The 20156-nt window shown below is 38.6% G+C and overlaps 2 protein-coding genes across 2 annotated transcripts in view; both read right to left on the bottom strand.

Moving 5' to 3' along the window:
* The window catches only part of LOC116292301 (polyunsaturated fatty acid 5-lipoxygenase), a 30690-nt gene that overhangs the window by 5323 nt on the left and 5211 nt on the right, over nt 1–20156 (bottom strand). The window contains exons 5-13 of the mRNA XM_089028944.1: nt 19262–19385; nt 17644–17739; nt 16343–16439; nt 13999–14116; nt 3849–3941; nt 2650–2710; nt 2019–2124; nt 949–1037; nt 516–689 (exon numbers count right to left, since the gene is read on the bottom strand). Of these exons, the coding sequence (XP_088885070.1) occupies nt 516–689; nt 949–1037; nt 2019–2124; nt 2650–2710; nt 3849–3941; nt 13999–14116; nt 16343–16439; nt 17644–17739; nt 19262–19385 (958 nt within the window). The remainder of the gene's footprint in view (nt 1–515; nt 690–948; nt 1038–2018; nt 2125–2649; nt 2711–3848; nt 3942–13998; nt 14117–16342; nt 16440–17643; nt 17740–19261; nt 19386–20156) is intronic.
* Nucleotides 8172–10176, bottom strand: LOC116292302 (histamine H2 receptor-like). The gene has a single exon (XM_031699586.2). The coding sequence runs from the start codon at nt 9614–9616 to the stop codon at nt 8531–8533; it is 1086 nt and encodes a 361-aa protein (XP_031555446.2). The 5' UTR covers nt 9617–10176; the 3' UTR covers nt 8172–8530.

Raw genomic sequence — 20156 nt, 5'->3', positions numbered from 1 at the left:
GCCTGGTTTTCAGATATAATATGTGTTAATATGTACTAAAAAATATTCTGAGCGTTTGCTGGCTATTCTACTTCTCTTCGTGGATTGATACGGGTTTTAGAACAATTTTCGATGAATTTGCGTTGATTTGACCCCTTACGACGACCATGATCCTTTGCGTTTAAACACTAGATTGTTTTGATGTGACGTCATAGTGAAATAGGGCAATTAGAATTCGATCATGGAACGAGGGCCACTGACTATTTAGGCTGCGTTCATAACGTATGGCAGAGGAAGGGAGGGGGTAGGAAAAAGGGGGGGAATGGGCAAATGTTTATAGAAAAAGGGGGATGCATAATTTTTGGAAGAAGCTGCAAGTCTTGCTTAGGGGGGATCATATTTTTTGCATGACTTTAAGGGCTGGTGTTACGAATTATTCTGGACATTTCAAATTTTCACCTGCACCCCCCCACCTCTGCCATACATTGTGAACGCAGCCTTACTGCTACTCTTAAAAAGAAGAACGGTTTTTATACCTTATCCCTAGGGGGAGACCCCCGAAGTACCGCTGGGTAGTTCGGCAGATATCCGTATTCTTCGTACTGTGGTGTGTTAACAGCCGAATGACCGACTGTTGACACGAAGATGATCGAGGTCAAGACCAAGACTAGCTCATCTGGAGTAGATATCAGCCCATCTCCTGGGATACCCTGTCAAATAATTAGATAGAATACTTCGGTTGATAGCACATGACGGGCAGTGTTTGCCTGTCATTGTAGGCTGGTAATGAGATTCATGAGATTCATTCAGCTGATTGATACCCAGCAATAGAATACTCTCTGGTTGATAGCACATGACGGGCAGTGTTTGCCTGTCATTGTAGGCTGGTAACTGAGACAGATGAAAAACTACTTGTGACGTCATATATCATCGACCAATTAGCGTTTAGCACATCAAACCGTTTCTCACCTTGATACTGCAGCCATCGCTCCCGTCAGATGCCAGCTCACGTGACCACGCCGATAGCTCAGAATCGTTTCTCAAGATATCAGGATCAACTGTGAATATTAGTGAATGTAATGAAATGACCAGGTAAAGAGAGTGTAAGTAGTTATATAGCGCAATTGAATATGTATATAGATTTTTTGCCTTTAGAAGTTATTAAATTATTATTAACAAGGCAATAGAGTATTTGCACTACCACGTGACAACAGCCATGTTAGATGGCAGGAACAATACAATCGTTTTACATGAGAAAGAATTCAATTCCCGAGAGCAAAGGGATTTTATTGTTCTGCCACCTAACCACAGGCAGCACAAGCTTTATCATGGGAGTGGGCATGTAATGGTGGAAAACCTTAAAGTTTATGCAAATGAACAGGATTCTGTATCAGATTTACAACACTCTTCACGGGCGTGATTTCTGTTGTGTTTTCCTTATGAATTATTAATGAGTTTAATAAGTTATAAATATTGAACGTAGTGGTAGTGCATGTGGAGGGAACCTCACGGAAGAGCCCCGTATGGGGAGTGGTGGTTGTAAAATATTATTATTATTATCTCCTGCAGTAGATGATTTTTTTACCACTGTTTTAATTACGCGCTGTTCAAGAAAAAATGCAGGGGCGGATCCAGGGGAGGGGTGCAGGGGGTGCGCACCCCTCTCTGTTCCACCTTGTGCCCCTACTTCGAAGATAACCAATACTGTTTTTTGCCTTTGATTCTAAGGGGTGCACCCCTCCCTGGGTTAACTTTGTGCACAGCACCCCTCCCTGAACAAAATCCTTGATCAGCCCCTGAAATGGGAGTCTGCTATGCTTTTAAGCCTTAGTTGAGTTGAGTTGAGTTGTACATTACGATATTTATTGTAGACTATAGTGCGTACTAGGTTCTCTATGGAGTGATAGAGAGGGAGCGAGTCGTCACGGTATGGATAGTAGATACTTACGATATCTATTGTAGACTATAGTGCGTACTAGGTTCTCTTTGGAGTGATAGAGAGGGAGCGAGTCGTCACGGTATGGATAGTAGATACTTACGATATCTATTGTAGACTATAGTGCGTACTAGGTTCTCTATGGAGTGATAGAGAGGGAGCGAGTCGTCACGGTATGGATAGTCAGGCAAGACTTCCGGGTTATCTACCTGCACGAATAAAACAAGCAATGTAATTCTTATTGCTATTATTATTTATTATTTATTCATTATTTATCATTTATTACTCATTACTCATTACTCATTACTCATTACTTATCACTTATCATTTATCATTTATTGTTTATTATTCATTATTCATTTTTATCATATAATTATCCATAAAATGCCCAATTTCTATCATGTGTATTTAAGCTATTAGTTTATAGATAAAAACTTTTTATAATAATAAAAAGCTTATTAAGTTGAATTTATGGATAAATATATAATAAACAGAATACCTCTATTTTTATCATTTATCATTTCTTTTTCATTACTTATCATTTATCATTCATTACTTATTACTTATCACTTATTATTTATTTATCATTTATTTTATTTATTATTCACATCCATTCATCCATTCATCCATTCATCCATGCATCCATCCATCCATCCATCCATCCATCCATCCATCCATCCATCGATTCTTTCCTACTTTACTTTCTTCCTCCATTATCTATTTGCAATACTTACCCCTCTGGTACTGAGGTCCTTAGGTAAACATCCTTGGACGTCAAGCCGCCATTCTTGCCACCTATAAGGTATAGAAGATACAGACATGTAGGGCAGGCAGAAACATTCTCAATTTAATCTGTGGGTTAGCCGTACCCTGACGTTAAAAAGCCAAGAAGTTCGTGTTTCAGATAATCGATAAGATTTGAAGGTTTAACTGGAAAAATCCCTCGACATGGAGAAGAGAGAAGGGAATGGTGAGAAGAGAAGAGAAGAGGAGAGGAGAGGAGAGGAGAGGAGAGGAGAGGAGAGGAGAGGAGAGGAAAAAGACATAAACCTACTTCATAAGCCTGCCCGCTTTCATTGGAAATAGCCAATGTACACGAGCACGAATCTATAGCACAAAGCATGATGGGAAACCGAGTACTTACGGTTTTTTAGCTTCTCTAAAAATCCCTCTGACAGACTAAAACAACTGCCATTTTTTCCCCTGATAATTCTAATACTTCTGATCATAGACCTCCTCGGCTAGAGCGTAATGTCATCCCATTTCAGACCACGTGTCATTCCCTTGAGAATAATATTCTTTGTTTGAGCTGTATCCATATTCATGTGTCTTCTCATGTGCAACCGAGCGCAAACCTTAAACAAAGAAATGATACTCTAGGGAATGACACATTCTCTTGAGAATAAGATTCTTTGTTTGAGCTGTATCCATATTCATGTGTCTTCTCATGTGCAACCGAGCGCAAACCTTAAACAAAGAAATGATACTCTAGGGAATGACACGTGGTCTGAAATGGGAAAACATTACGTCAGACCCGAGGAGGTCTATTGGTTTCCTTGTTTTGATTTGTGTAGTGCTATACCATCCATTGGATATTAATATTCTGCCGCAGTTATAATGATTCATAGCATTCCCACGTACTTCCCGGTCCCTGGGGGATTGAAGGGGTTGCTCATTGGTTGGGAACTGATATTTAAGTAAAGGACGCGTGCTTTGGCGTGGTTGAACAAGATAGCCGAACTATGTGTGGCACCCACCCATCCACCCACCCTGTTTGAGCCGGGTTGATATCGACCCTGGCACATCGCTGCTGGATTCGTTTCCGGTCGGAGTGCGCATCCATATCTCATTAATGACAATGGTTAAGGCCGAATAATATACTATACTCTGTTTCCCAAAGATTCGTACGCGTTTACATTGTCTGTTCTCTTACCCTAGTGAGAGTAGGTTCAAGGTGCCTTGTGATCCTAAAGTCGTTACTTTGTCGACCCATGATCCTGGTGCAAGCAGCTCATTGAGTTCAAAGCTGAATATAAACAAAATCAAATTATCACAACCACAGGTGTGAATCCAGGAAATGGAGCTTAGAAACTAATAATATGTCAAGCCTTAATTCCTATCTAAAAAAATCTTTTTCAATTTGACATCTAGGGCAAGTAAAATCACTTTAAAATAAATCACTTTATTTAAGTGTCTAGTCGTTCTAGCGCTTTCGCACTAATTGGGGACGCTTTTCGCTCACACGCACTACCACTTCATTCAATGTTTTAAGCACACGACGCTCAGCTCACATGTTGGGATCTACCACTACATTCAATATTCTATGCACACGACGCTCAGCTCACATGTTGGGATCTACCACTACATTCAATATTCTACGCACACAACGCTCAGCTCACATGTTGGGATCTACCACTACATTCAATATTCTATGCACACGACGCTCAGCTCACATGTTGGGATCTACCACTACATTCAATATTCTATGCACACGACGCTCAGCTCACATGTTGGGATCTACCACTACATTCAATATTCTATGCACACGACGCTCAGCTCACATGTTGGGATCTACCACTTCATTCAATATTCTATGCACACGATGCTCAGCTCACATGTTGGGATCTACCACTACATTCAATATTCTATGCACCCAACGCTCAGCTCACATGTTGGGATCTACCACTACATTCAATATTCTATGCACACGACGCTCAGCTCACATGTTGGGATCTACCACTACATTCAATATTCTATGTACACAACGCTCAGCTCACATGTTGGGATCTACCACTACATTCAATATTCTATGCACACGACGCTCAGCTCACATGTTGGGATCTACCACTACATTTAATATTCTATGCACACAACGCTCAACTCACATGTTGGTTTTTACGGAGGGAGGAAACCGGAGAACCCGGAGAAAACCCTCGTGGCATAGGAGAGAACAGCACACCAATCAAACTCAATTCACATGTGGCGACCGAAAATTATAATTATAATTGACTCTTTGAAGCATTGTATAATGTTATAGAATTTTCGGTTGAAAATGAGAAGTGAAAATTTTTAAATGTCGTATGTCGTACTGATGACTGCTGTCAACCACCTCTCCCCCCTCCCTCCCTCCCTCCTCCATGAATCGAAACACCCCCTCCCCCACCTAATCCACAGATAATGATGGTGGTATGTGGTATGTGGACGTAGTTGGCATAAATGACAGACATTATACTGTCTGATGGAATTATAGATGATAATGATCATGCGTTAAATGATACAACGCCATGTAATAATGTGAAACCTTTTGGAACGACAGATAATGACGAGGAAGATTTGCTTATGATAACCTTGATACTATACATGTTCACTGTTCACGGTTGTGTATATCACATTGGAGAGATGGAAGAACGAAACTAAAGTGGAAAGGAAGGAAGGAAGGAAGGAAGGAAGGAAGGAAGGAAGCGAAGGAGAAAGAAGAGGAAGGAAAGGAAGGAACGAGGAACGAAGGAAGGAAGGAAAGGAAGGAAGGAGGAGGAAGGAAGGAAGGAAGGAAGGAAGAAGGAACGAAGAAGGAGAAGGAAGACGGCCGAAGGAACGAAGGAACGAAGAAGGAGGAAGAAGAAGAAGGAAGAAGGAAGGAAGAAGAAGGAAGAAGAAGAAAGAACCGACGACCGAACGAAGGGGGAAGGGGGAGGAGGAGGAGAGGTAGAAGGAAGAAGGATTAAAAGGAGGCCAGGAAGAGGAGAAGGAAGGAAGAAGGAGACTGAGGAAGGAAGGATAAAGAAGGATAACTACATAAATGGGTGCAAGGATAGATGGATGGATAAATGGGTGGATGGATGGCTGAAATGATAAATGCATGAAACGACGGAAGAAAGCTTCGCACGAACGAATGAAAGCGGAAACGCGTGAACTACCGACGGTTAGGTTAGCAGACCTCAGCCGTGATTTCTGTTACAGCTTTCATCGCCTCTCTAGCGATTAATTGAGAAACAAATTAATTACATGCATAAAAACATGCGAATGTTGATAACAAAATATCTCAAATATTTGGCATTGTCAAACGTCAAACTAGAGAATTGCAAGCAAAAACTAAAGCATTCCAATGTTTTTTGTAAATCCTGAACGACCGTTTGTAAATGGCAAAACAGACCATATAAACTCAAATGGTTTTTGAATCTATACTTACAGTGGACACCCTTTATTGGGCGGACTGACTCATTCGGGTCCCGAAATTTTCTCCGCATATTTACTATAGATTAACCTTCATTCTGCGGACATGATTCAAAATCCTTTGAGATATAAAAAAACAATGTAACAGCCGCCATGTTGGTTGATTTAACAAGAGAAGCTATTAAAATAAGGAATGCTTTGTTATCGTCAACCAAGCGGCCATGACGTAACATGCACTTCAAGAATAGAGAGGATAAACTTTCTCCTCTTCAGTATTTATTTCATTTGTGTATCAAAATTCCTAAACACTAAAATGGCTTTTCTAAAAAAAATGTTGAGCAAGGCCTTCTTATTCTTGCACCAAGGCGTCAAAAATGCTCAATGCGTAATCATTTTCTTCTCGGAATCAAGGAGTGACTTCTTTGGTTCCATGGAACCTCTTCGTGAGGCCTTGTGAAGACGAGTCTTTAAAACGCTCAGTAGAATGAAATCGGAACCCCCTTTTGTGAAGCCGATCGTGCAAGCTTTTTCTGCGTAGCGAAAATATCGGAACATCTCTTTTAAAATCCATGGGTCCGACACTGAAGACTACTGTTATTTACAGTATATCATTACCAAGAGATCTTCGCTTGTTAATGTCAAACTTATCGTAGTATTAAAAGAAGCACCTTGATAACACTTGCAAGATAGTCATCGCCGAGAGAGCTCTCTTATCCAACACCCACGTGAGCTCTGAGCTAAATTTAGAAACAACTTTTGAACTTTGAATACAGCGCTTAATCTTGGAAAACAGAGAACAATCTCTCGTGCGAAGTAATTGTTTTAAGAAAAACTCAAAATGATGAGAAAATATTGATGACGTAGACCATGAAGGAAAAAAATAAAATAAACCCTAACAACGACCATTAAAAATAACCGTTAGAAGAAGCAAAGATTTCTTTAATGGCGTAAAGAACTTTATAATGGAAGCAGTAAAGATAAGTATTGCGAAAGAGTTCTTTGACTTTTTAACGGAAGTTTTTTTAATTAAAGTTTTGTATTAAAATTTTGAATTAAAGCAGATAACGTTATGACAATCAAAAATGTTTAAGAAATTTCAGTTATAAATAGTAATACAATAAAGAAACAAAGTGACTTGTTCTCAGTTTGGCTAAATATGAAACCCTTTTCTTGAGTTGACGAAGTCAGACCAATGTATTGTTAATCGCCGGTCTATAATGTCGTATAATGCATGAAGTACTTCTATGAACGGCTACGCTAGGGGAAATTTTTTTGGCCGATTTTTTGTGTAATAAACAGAGGTTAATTGCTTGATGAATTAAATACATGATGTAACATTAAATGGTTTCCATACTATGGTTATCGTATGAGTGGGGAACGTACGTCACGGTACGACATGCCATGACATTGAAATGTCTTCCCATAAGAATTTTTTTCTCATATGAATGGAAAACGTACGGTACTGAAATCCCGTACTCGGTGTGAAATACCGTAACATTGAAATGGCTTTCCATAAGAGTGGTTATCGTGTGAGTGGGAAACGTACGGTACTGACTTATAGTACGTACACGGTACGACATGCCGTAGCATTGAAATGGCTTCCCATTAAAATGGTAATCGTATGAGTGGGTACAGTACTGACTTACAGCACTAACACGGTACGCGGACATGCCGTAACATTGAAATGGCTTCCCATAGAAGAATGGTTATCGTATGAGTGTTAAATGTACGGTACTGACTTACAGTACGTACACGGTACGACAAGCCGTAACATTGAAATGGCTTCCCATAGAAGAATGGTTATCGTATGAGTGGGAAACATACGGTACTGCCAGACTTACAATACGTACACGGCACGACCTGCCGTGACATTGAAATGGCTTCCAGTAACAATGCTTATCGTAAACGAATATCCACGGACGGTCATGCCGTAACACTGCATTGGCTTCTCATTATTTCCTTACAGTTCATCTAGTCACAAAGGTTTCCTCCTTTCCCTTTCAAGGCATTTAATAATCTTCATCGATAATTTATTAAATACTCTTGTAACTTTTGAAGTAAACAACAACAGACATATCACGAGTTATTTTTGGAGCGCCACTTATATCTCGCTGTGCGGGGAAGCGCCTTGATAATTATTACGATATCCAATATTCATTATAGACGGGGAACAAGTAATCTAATGTATTACATATTTATTAATTTACAAGTTAATTTATTCAAAGACAGCTTAAATATTGAAGATTTTCTTTAGTCAATTTGAAGCATTTTACATTTTATTATATTTTTTTTATTATTCATACTACATTTTGAGAGTTTTTGGTCTTGGTCCAAGAGGGTCCAAGAGGGAACAAAAAATTTTTAACCACCTTCGAGAGCGTTCTCTTTTCAAAAAGATTTTTAAGACCATTCTTTTTTTTAATTCTTATATTAAGATAAAGTTTAGACCTTATTTTGCCCCGAAGATTGAGCATTCGTTATTAAGCCAGCTGTGGTAGAAAACGCGACCTTTTCTGATACGTCTAAAGGAACTTTTCGTCGAAATGTGAGGAGTATTTTAAAGGCTTTTCGAAATTCTAAGTTCCCCCAAGTATAGACAATAGGATTGACACAAGCTGAAAAAGAAGCTATTAGGCTTAAAATTCGCATCAGACTCATTACTTCGGCAGAATAGCGTGAATCATTACGAACTTGCTGATAGATAAGTCCAGTGAATATAGGCACAAAACAGATTGTGAAAACACCAAGTACAAGCCCAAGTGTTTTCGCTGCCTTCATTTCAATATTTCGTCTCCTTGTGTCTCGTTTGAAGGAGTTCTGCAGATGTTTCATTCGTTTTCTTTGTCCTATCGAGACTTTAAAGATATAACCATAACTGAATACGATGATTAAGAATGGTAAGTAGAAATAAAATGATATAACGAAAATCATATAAGGTTTGCGAAGTCCAACGAGCTCGACATTCAGTGCTGGAGAGACGCAAATATGAAACGCTTCACGGAATTCCAAAATTCCTTCCATTTCGTGACCTTGTAGATGTGGAATAACAACTGTTCCGAGTATTGCTATGCTCCAGATCGTACAAAGAATAAAAATGGCTCTAGGTTTTGTGATTATTGAAGGATAACGCAAAGGGTACTTTATTGCCAAGAGACGCTCAATGCTGATGACACATAAATGAAGTAAGACTATACATATGTCGGTGAAAGCGAGCTCTGAAGTCGTGTGACAAGCCAAGTCGAAATGTTTTCCAATCGTCAAAATCACAAGTCTACAAAAGAATACGATTCCCATAAGAATATCTGAGAGAGCGAGACTAGCAAGAATGAAATTCGAAGGCGTTCGTAGAGCTCTGAATTTATAAACTGCAGCACATATCATAGCATTTCCAAAGACAGTTGTTCCCATTAAAAAGATATGGATTGATATCAAAAAAGCGAGCACTCCTTCGGACAACACTTCTTTATCCGTTTGGTTTTCGATTCTTGTACTCGACGAGTTATCATTCGTACAATTCGGCTTGAACATCGTATTTTTTTCCCAGTCAATAAAGGTGTGTAGAGTTGTTTTGAAAGTGATGAAGCTGATATCTATTTTAGGCGGTACCTGGGGGGAAATACGATTATTTTCGGTCTAAATGCCAAGGCCTTACAATTGAGGTCAAAATAATCTTCGGATGTTATCAAGCCTGGAAGAAACCTCCTTTTGACTCTTCGCTGAAGCTCACCCGACGAGCTAAGTGTTATTCAAAATTCTGATTCTTAAGAAGATAGCATTGAAGTCTTGAGTGTTGAAGTAGTGAAGATCTTGAATCTCTAAGAACCAAAAATTCCGGTTTAACGTTCGGGAGTTCCAAGTTCGTCCTTCGAAAGCTAAACGAGACTGTGAGGCCGAAAGGTCTGATAACCATTTAAATACATGTATTGAGAAGATAGCATTGAAGTCTTGAGTGTTGATGTACTGAAGATCTTGAATCTTTGACTACCAAACCTTCGGGTTTAACGTTCGGGAGTTTCCAAGTTCGTCTTCCGAAAGCTAAAGGAGACTGTGAGACCCAAAGGTCTGACAATCATTTAAATACATATATTATTATTTTGTACGCCTGCTTTATCAAATTTTAATGACGAACACCACACGATAAGCTTATTTTAGACATATAGCGTGAACAGGTATAATTAGTTTTGTCTGTCCAGTGAAGTGAAGGAAAAAAACTGTTTAGTTTGTTGACTCATCAAGCTTTTCAAGTAATACCAGACTCGGAAAATCCAAGAATTGTTCTTAATGTTTCAGAAATAATGAGTTAAAATCACTTACAAGGCTTTGAACGCGATATTTTGTTAACAGAGTTTAGATAATCGTTGTAAAAGCAGAGAAGTTTGAGTTTGAGGGCGGAGAAGTACGTGATGTTTTTGAAAAATATTTTTTTCTGTTTTAAGAGCAATTTATAAAGTAAGAAATACTGACCAATAAAGTGTTTTTCTTTGAAAGGTAAAGTTGATTTACGATCACTGAATTTCTTGGAAACAGCTGTTATCGATAAATATAAAATTTTCAAGTGTGGCGTTGCTTTGGCTACTACAAAGTGAGTTGCTTCTATCAAATAATACGAAATCACAAAAATATTGTTAACTATATGTATATTTTTCTTCTTCTTAAACTAAGATGTTATTTCTCAAAGTGAATTCTTTCTTTCTTCCTTCCTTTCTTCCTTTCTTTCTTTCATTGATTCATTCTTTCCTTTTCTCTTTCTTTCTACATCCATTTTCTTTCCTCATTTACGGTCAACGGGCGACTTTACTACCCTGGTCCCAGAGGCTCGAGGATTTTTCACCACGTATATTTCGAACCGGGAAAAAAAACGTCGAGCCTCTGGGACCAGGGTACGACTTTACAGGCTGTCACCGAATGTTTCCAAGCACGTCAATCTTCCCTAGGCCTAGCAAACTATCTCTCTCACGCAGTTCGATCAAATGAATTCTGTTAACATTCAGTACCCGAGGCAAACGTAGAACAGAGAGTCTAGGTGATAAACTAATAGTTAACATCTCCGAATTTTCTCTTCGTGATTCATTGCGGCAAAGTTAAAACTGAAAAAGATTATTATTACGTAAAACCGTTTCTGACGTCACAGGTAACAGAAGGTCGGGGTGGGTTTTTACAAATGCAACAAATTAACAAATTACATTGACAACTGACAAAATCCTAATCGACAAATAAGCGAATTCTGGACATCTGAAACAATCCAGACCCTCGTATATAGACACGAATGAAATTCCGAGGATTTGAACGAGTTATTTACAAAGATCATTGTAGGGGGATTTAAACAAAAGTATTTATCCAGATCAGTTTTAAAAAAAATAAATTGACATACTTGGTTCTCTGGAAATTTTTGATCAACATTTTAACGATATTGTCAAACGAAGTGCCAAAATATAACTTGAATATTCCATATAGAGCGCATGCAGTAAAACCATGAAATAAAAACAAAGTTGATACTGACAAACAGTAGCTATTTAGTGACTAATAGTTGCTAGCACTCAACCAGAACATTTATCAAACAAAAGACACGAATGGTCTCTTGAGTATTTGTCAAAAACACAATTTTAAAAAACAACTCTACAAACTAGTCGGAAGTAGTGGGAATTTTTTAAGGAAATTTATTGGGTGAAATATAGATAAAGGATCTTTTTCGTTCTTGCCTCTAGATATGGTACGTCATTTGGAATATCGCTGGGAGATATAAATCAAGATTTTTTTTTTACATTTCTCTTAGAGTTCTATTCCATGTTTAATTGTCTTGATTGAGTCGCCCACGTATGACGTAAAGAATCCACTTATCAACGGACATGCAATTAACTTCATCACTACCATAGAGATTTTATTCTATGGGCAAATGATAACGTTTAGATTTTTTAAATGTATTATTTGTTAATATAGAGCGAAACGAAAACATTTCTTAACATGGTAAAGGTTTTGCCCATTTTCTCCGAGGAAGTGCCAGTTAATATCAATTAGATTTTCAAACAATTTGTTACGGTGTGGAAAAGCCCGAAAAAATTTCATAGTTTGAGTGCGGCTTCTTGTAGTTATGAAGGTTTTTCCATGCCATATGCTAATGTTGTGACGTATGAGGAGTAATCATTTAATATACAAAACATTACTGGCACAGATAAATTAAATTTGAAATACGTCATTGTTTTGCCCATTGCTCTTATAGAAATTATTGCAAGCTATTTTTCACATAGAAGCCCGCGGTGTTTCGAATTACGAGGAACAACAAATAACCATAAATGCCTTCTCATACGTCAACGCATTAGCATATGACATGGAAAAACCTTCATAACTACAAGAAGCTGCACTCAAACTATGAATTTTTTTCGGGTTATTCAACATCTTACCCCATGTAGAATCAATACTGTGAATATTGTCAGTAGGGTGATAGGCACTTTAAGGGTTTACGCGAGGCGATAGAACATTATGGATATATACGAATGAAAACTGAGATTATAACCGCAGTTTTTCGTAGTCTGGGTAAACTGGAGTTGCGTGAGATGGTGGTTGATTAGAGGAATGAAGTTGATGGAGATGTTATGTGGAATAATCAATGTGGTTGGTGGAATAGTTGAGGAGATTGGAAAGAAAAGATGAATAGGGATATAGATGGATATGTGATAACAAGAAAAATTGTTCCTACTGCTATCATGTAACACAAGGAGTTTCTCCTTAATGTTGATGACGGTGATGATTGTCGGTGGTGGTGATGATGGTGATGATGATGATGGTGATGATGATGATGATGATGATGATGATGATGATGATGATGGTGATGATGATGATGATGATGATGGTGATGATGATGATGGTGATGATGATGATGATGGTGATGATGATGGTGATGATGATGGTGATGATGATGATGATGAGATGATGATGATGATGAGATGATGATGGTATGATGATGATGTGATGATGATGTGATGAGTGATGATTGATGTGTGATGTGTGATGTGATTGTGGATGCTGATTGATGTGCTGTTTGATGTGCTGCTGTGATTGATGTGGTTGTGATGTGTGCTGATGTGTGTGCTGTTGTGCTGGTGCTGCTGCTGTGTGTTGCTGCTGTGGTGCTGATGCTGTGCTGTGTGCTGCTGCTGGTGCTGGTGCTGATGCTGGCTGTGCTGTGCTGCTGCAGCTGGTGCTAGCTTCTGCTGTGCTGGTGCTGCCTAGCGGCATGTGTGCTGCTGCTTCTGCTGTGCTGCTGTGCTGCTGCTGCTGTGTGGCTGCTAAGCTGACTGCTGCGTGCTGCATATCTGGATTCTGCTGCTGTGTGCTGCTGCGCCTGGTGCTGCTGCTGCCTGCTGGTGCTGCTGGCTTGCTGCTCTGGATGCTGCTGCTGCTGGTTCTTCGGCTGTGCCTTGTGCTGCTGCTGCTGGTGTGCTGCTGCTGCTGATGCTGCCGGCTTCTGCTGGGGCATGCTCTGCGTGCTGCTGGTGCTGCTGCTGCTGCGCTGGTGCTTCCTGCACTCCTGCCCCGTTCTAGACTGGTGAGCGTTGGTGCTGCGGCCTCCTCTGCTGCTTCTGTTGCTCGTGCACGCCTCTCGGTGCGTGAGCGTGGTGTGTGTCGAGTTTTGATGGTGGATGATGAGTTGTACAAACTTTGTCTGGAAAATCCGGTATTTTGGGATGGCATGGATGGCGTAGTGGTTTGCCGCTCACCTCTCACTGCTGTGGTCCGGGTCTAGCCCCGGCTCAGACTGGATCATATGGTGATAATGGTGTTAATGATGAATATGATGATTGTGATGATGGTGATGATGATGATGATATCAGATGTTGATGATAATGTTGATGATGATGATGAACATGCCAGTGATAAAGTTGTTAATCTATTGTAATTTAACTATGACTCACCAGTTAAGGGGTATGACGTCCCGGATGAATGGAGCAAGCAAGCGAAAGACTGGGTGTGAGGGGGAAAGATTTCGATGGGTTGCCACGGCGACGGCTTCGATAAACAGATGCGTGTATCCTGAGGATTAACGTATGATTATTCAATTGAATCTATGTTTTTATTTATTTAATTAGTATATGTAATAGGACTCCATGCTGTCCAATTAAGAAATAATTGGACGAGGAAAATTCCGAGGACTGACAAAATTGGATGTGGCCGTAGGCCGAGTCCAATTTGGCAGTCAGTGGAATTTTTCGAGTCTAATTATTTCTTGATTGGGGAGCATGAAATCCCATTACCTATTAATTATATAGCTGCCTAATCCCATATCAACAAGACCTGTCCAATTAAGAAAATAATTGGACAGTTACCTATATGGGATCAATGAGAATGTATAATTATATCAATAATTATGCAGTGAACATGTAATGAAGCTGACCTAGTTCCCTGTTGAGCCGAACTTTTGAAAGGAAGTTTTATGATGGTAATTGAACTAAGTGGAGAGCAATTTGGTCCAAAATTGCACGACACGAAGTTCAATTACCACTTAATCATATCCTTTTTGTAATCATAGGCAAGAAAAAGACACAATAAAGAGTGCAGAATAAACAATTTAATGTAGTAGAAGAACTAAAAGAGAACAAAAAAAAAACATCTAAAAAAAATTTTTTTGGTTGATTTTTTTGTTTTATTTTATTGTTTAAAAAAATTATTTTTTAGGATGCGATTTGGGAATTAATTGCACTATTTGTCCCAATCAGATTGCAGGATTTGGTAGTGATTACAAAAAAGATATGATTAATGATGGTAATTGAACTGAGTGGAGTGCAATTTGGTCTGAAATCAAACGCGCGATTACAAAATCACACGACCGCGTAGTTTGATTTTAGACCAAAATTGCACGACACGAAGTTCAATTACCATCTTAATCATATCCTTTTTGATTGTAATCATACACAAGAAAAAGGCACAATAAAGAGTGCAGAATAATCAGTTTAAAGTAGAAGAACTATGAATGCGAACAAAAAAAAACATCTAAATAAAATATTTTTTTTGATTTTTTTGTTTTATTTTATTGTTTAAAAATTTTTTTTAGAATGCGATTAAGAGCTGCTGAGGATGCGATTTGGGAATTAATCGCACTCTTTTGAACCAAACAGATTGCAGGATTTGGTAGTGATTACAAAAAGGATGTGATTAAGTGTGAAATGGAGCGCGCGCATTTAATTACTTTGCCTTAAGAAAAAACAATTTTTTTGATAAAAATATTCGACTTCTTTCTTAACTTAATCGGAAATAGATGGGAGAGGGATAAGGAGAACAACACTGTCTGTCTAAACCTGTGATCTATAGAAGAACATGACAGAAGACCTATGAATAATTGTTAATTTACGTACATTAATTAACAATTATTCGCCGAAGGCAAAGTGAATATCGGGGAATAATAACCGAAACAAAGTTGAGGTTATTATTCCCGATATTCACTGAGCCTGAGGTGAAAGGTGAATAATTGTTTTAGTATAAATACACAGGTGATTCTTTCAAAAGAAAAAAAAGAAAAGAAAAGATAAAAGACTTTTTTCCCCGGTAACAGCAACAAAGCGGCTGGCCGCCATTTTGGATTATCGCTGGAGGTGATTAGTCGTGTTATAATCTGAGTTTCTCGACCAATCAGCGCGCGAGATTTTCGAGAAGTCCTAGACCCTCTTCGCTTCGCGATTAGACTAAAGCCCCTCTGGAATCCAGGATAATTCAGTACGTGAGAAAGTTAAACCATTTTATCCAACTTTTTTTGTTTTCAAGACAAGAGACAAGAGCTTTTGACTATGGGATGTCTATAGATGTCTAGCCCGACGGATGTACTCATAGCGAACAACGTTAGGTTTTTAGCCCCTTAGATTTTACTGGCGAATTTTGAAAAAATCTCGGGCCTGGCAAGAGAGCTAAGGAGAGAAGGAGAAGCTAGAGAGGGAGGTAGGGAAGAAGGGGGGAGGGAAGGAGGGAGGGAGAGGAGGGAGGGAAGGAGGGAGGGACAAAGGTAGGGAGGGAGGGGAGGGAAGGAGGGAGAGACAAAGGTAGGGAGGGAGGGAGGGGCAAAGGTAGGGAGGGAGGTAGGGAGGGACAAAGGGAGGGAGGGAGGTAGGGATAGAGTGTGAGGAGTGTGGAAGGAAAAAACCTTCTAAGCATGATCTTTAAAACAAACAGGACTGCGCCTCACGCATGGAAGCAGGAGTTTGTTGTCAAAAAGACAAAGAAACACCAAAGTAGAAAAATAACTACATTCCAATGAATGAGTGCACTTACCGATGAGGGAACAAGCCCTATGGTACTGGGCCTCTGCATTATTATACCACATTTTAACAAGTGACCAGGTATACCAGGGATCGCTGGGTAAGAATACCTGGAAAACAAAAACACTCTTGTGTTGCAATTACAGTGGGCATATTTCGAGTGTTAAATATGACCAAGAAAAAATGAACTAAGAGAAGGAATAGGCCATTTGCAGTCAACGGTCACGTGTCTGTACTGGACTTCAAAATTTTTGTTTTTATATTAAATTGGTGATTCTTTTTAGCTACTTGTAAAGAACTGAATGAAACGATGTGTAACCAGTGTGTTACGAAATGCAGTTTTATTACAATCTCTCAAAACAGGTTGTAGAAAGTTTGTTTGCTCACCAGTATATTTCACCCATGGGATTTAAGATGTTCATTCATTTGCTCCCAGTGAATTAATCAGCACGTGATTACTGAGCTGCAAAGGGCCTATCCCAGGGCCCCATCATGAGAACTCTTTGATACTATTTTTAGAATCTTTTATTCTATTTTTAGAATCAATCTTTTGATTGTTTGTTTCTTCGCACTCGCATACTACCCAAACTTAGAACGCATTGTTTTCATTCTACATTTTGTTTGACTGGTATAAGTGGCCCCGTTTAATGTGGTCAAGAGAAAATGAACTAAGAGAAGGAATCCTACAGTATCTGTATAGCCTTGTAACCATCATGTGCACAGTTTGATGCTATTTTTAAACCATTTGTTTTTCTGCACGCGCATTTGCTGCGCGCGCTCTACGCTGTTTGCTTACGTTTTTCCGTAATTTCGACTCTGCCCTGAATATGAATGTGCACGTCGAAAGCTTAACAAATACGACAGGAAATTGAAGTAGTAATTTGTTCAACTTTCTGGAGTATTTTTACATTTATTTTCCAAAGCTTTCGACCTATATCGTCATCTTGAGGCAGATTCGAACATTTGAACATAAGAAAAGCACAAGAAAACGTTAGCAAACAGCGTAGAGCGCGCGCGTACTATGCGCGTGCAGAAAATCAAACGGTCAAATAAATGATATCATTGGATGATATTTTTAGAATAGATTCTAAAATTAGCATCAAAGTTTTGCACATGATGGGACAAGAAGATTCCTTCTCTTAGTTCGTATTCTCTTGATGTGGTTGTACTGCAATTAGCACCAATTGTCTTATTATTCTCACGATGAGGCTAAATAAATTTGAATAACAAGGGAAATTCGAGAAGGACCTAGATAATTGTAGTAAAATAAATGCGTACAGTAAAAAAAATTTTTATAAACATTCGAAATCTTACCGGATTATCGTCTCCTTTTTGTTGGAAAAGCTGTATAGCAATAGGCATCAGATTCTTCTTACCGTTCAGAAAGAACAATGCAAATGGAGAAGGAATCTGAGGATTGATTGAAAGATATACAATATTAGTAATCTAAAATGATAGACCCCTTACATGTGACATCAAAGGAGCTCAATCTGGAGGACAAAACGAACGAATCTCTTGAGAATTGGAAAGCTATTGTTATGTCCTCCAAATTGAGCTGCATTCTGACGTACTGCAAGGGATCTATTTGACTCTGGTAATGATATACAGCTGTTTCAAAAAGTTGGTGGATGTTTTGTTGCATGCAGCAGTCTTGCAAGTTGCATGTTGCATGTTATAATATCATTACAGAAGAAATTATTCCGGAAACTTTTTCCGACAGAGTTTAAGAAAATTCCATATCGCTGTGACCTCTCGTTTATCGAATTGACATTGCCCATATTGCAGTTCAGGCTTGGTATGCAACAAGAAAGATGCAACAAGCATCAAGAAACAAGTATCAAGCAACATGCAAAATGTAACAAGCAACATGCATCAAGCATCAAGCATCAAGCATCAAAGCATCAAGCATCAAGCATCAAGCATCAAGCATCAAGCATCAAGCATCAAGCAGCATGCAGCATGCACCATGCACCATGCGACAAGCAACAAGCAACAAGCAACATGCAACATGCAACAAGCAATATACATCAAGCAACAAGCAACATACATCAAGCAACAAGCATCAAGCAACATCCCACATGCAACAAGCAACATACATCAAGCAACAAGCAACATGCCACAAGTAAAATGCAACATGCAACATGAAACATGCAAATGCAACGTGCAGCAAGCATCAAGCAAACACGACATGCAACATGCAACAAGCAACATGTAACATGCAACATGCAACTACCGCTACACCACACTTCTTCGAGGGTGGTCGTAATATGTACATTACCACTATCGAGAGTCCAGTTGTCAAAGCCAAAGAGGATATAAACTTAGAGAAGGAATCCCCGCACCCCATAATGAGCACTCTTTGATGCTATTTCGCTATTATGCTATTACGCCGTGAGGAAAGCGTAGAGAGTGCGCAGTATGCGCGTGCAGAAAAAAAAGGACGGCAAATTCTGGCAAAATGTGATTCTAAAAATAGCATCAAACGGTGCCTATGATGGTACAAGCATGAATACCAGAGATTCCTTCTCTTAGTTCATTTTCTCCTGGAATTATGCGATTAACCTCTATTTAGCTATTGTCAGAGTCTTAAAGAGGAATTTTACTCTAACTTATACCTTTACAAAGCGACCAACTTCTGTTTAGCAACCAGTTGTCAAATTCCCAAAGAGAGTTTTTCCACTAATTCATACCTCTATTAAGCGACCAACCTTTTTTATCGGCCAGTTTTTAAAGGTCCAAAGAGGGTTTCACCTAATTTATACCTCTATTAACCGACCAACATCTATTTAGCGACCAGTTGTCAAATTGCCAAAAAGGGGGTTTTTGCACTAATTTATACCTCTATTAAGCGACCAACCTCTGTTTAGCGACCAGTTGGAATTCCTTGAGGACGGCCGCTTAGTAGCAGTTCAAATGTTTTTTTTTCACTCACCTGATCATGGTCTAATCTAGATAAAATTTCAAGGTTAACCATAAAAATCCGGTTGCCATCCATTGCTTCCTGTAACGAAAGTCCTTCAAGAAAAGGCTCTACCATCCCTGTAGTAACACCAAAACTGTAACCAAAAACAATCCAGAATAAATGAGTACATAGGTCCTCGTGTAAACTTATACTTTGTTAATGTGGGACAAATGTTGGATGCATGGGATATGGGAATTCAAGAGAAAGTATGAATACGAGTTCACCATTAAACAAAATTTTAAAAAAACAAACAAAAAACAAACAAAAAAAACAAACAAAAACAAACAAAAAAAAACAAAGCAAAACAAAACAAAACAAAACAAAACAAAAAACAAAAAAAAAAACAACAAAAAACAAAATTTTTTTATAACGTTCTACCAAAATACATTAATTACAATTCTCACTAAGAAAAAAAGAACAATTGTATTTTGTATCTATATAGATATATACGAGGTATAGATTATCTCCTCATATATCATACAATAAAAATACATCTATTTATAATAATAATAATGATAATAATTAAAAATAATAATTAAATAATATTAATAAAAACAATAATAATTTAATAGTTATATGGCGCAAATAGCATGTAAATATGATCAAATGCGCCTCTATTATTACTAATAATACTCTAATAATATCTAGGAATGGAAAAGCAGTGAAGTAGGTCTATAGACCGCCTTGGCTCGGGCTTAATGTTTTTCCATATCAGACCACGTGTCATTCCCTAGAGTATCATTTCTTTGTCTAACGGTTGTGCATGAGAAGACACATGAATATGGATACAACTCAAACAAAGAATCTTATTCTCAAGAGAATGTGTCATTCCCTAGAGTATCATTTCTTTGTTTAATGGTTGTAC

Source organism: Actinia tenebrosa, unplaced genomic scaffold, assembly GCF_029948245.1.
Source record: "Actinia tenebrosa isolate PJP-AT-01 unplaced genomic scaffold, QUT_ActTen_1.0 PGA_scaffold13__45_contigs__length_12533684, whole genome shotgun sequence".
NCBI lineage: Eukaryota > Metazoa > Cnidaria > Anthozoa > Actiniaria > Actiniidae > Actinia > Actinia tenebrosa.
This window is presented reverse-complemented; position numbering and strand designations above follow the sequence as displayed.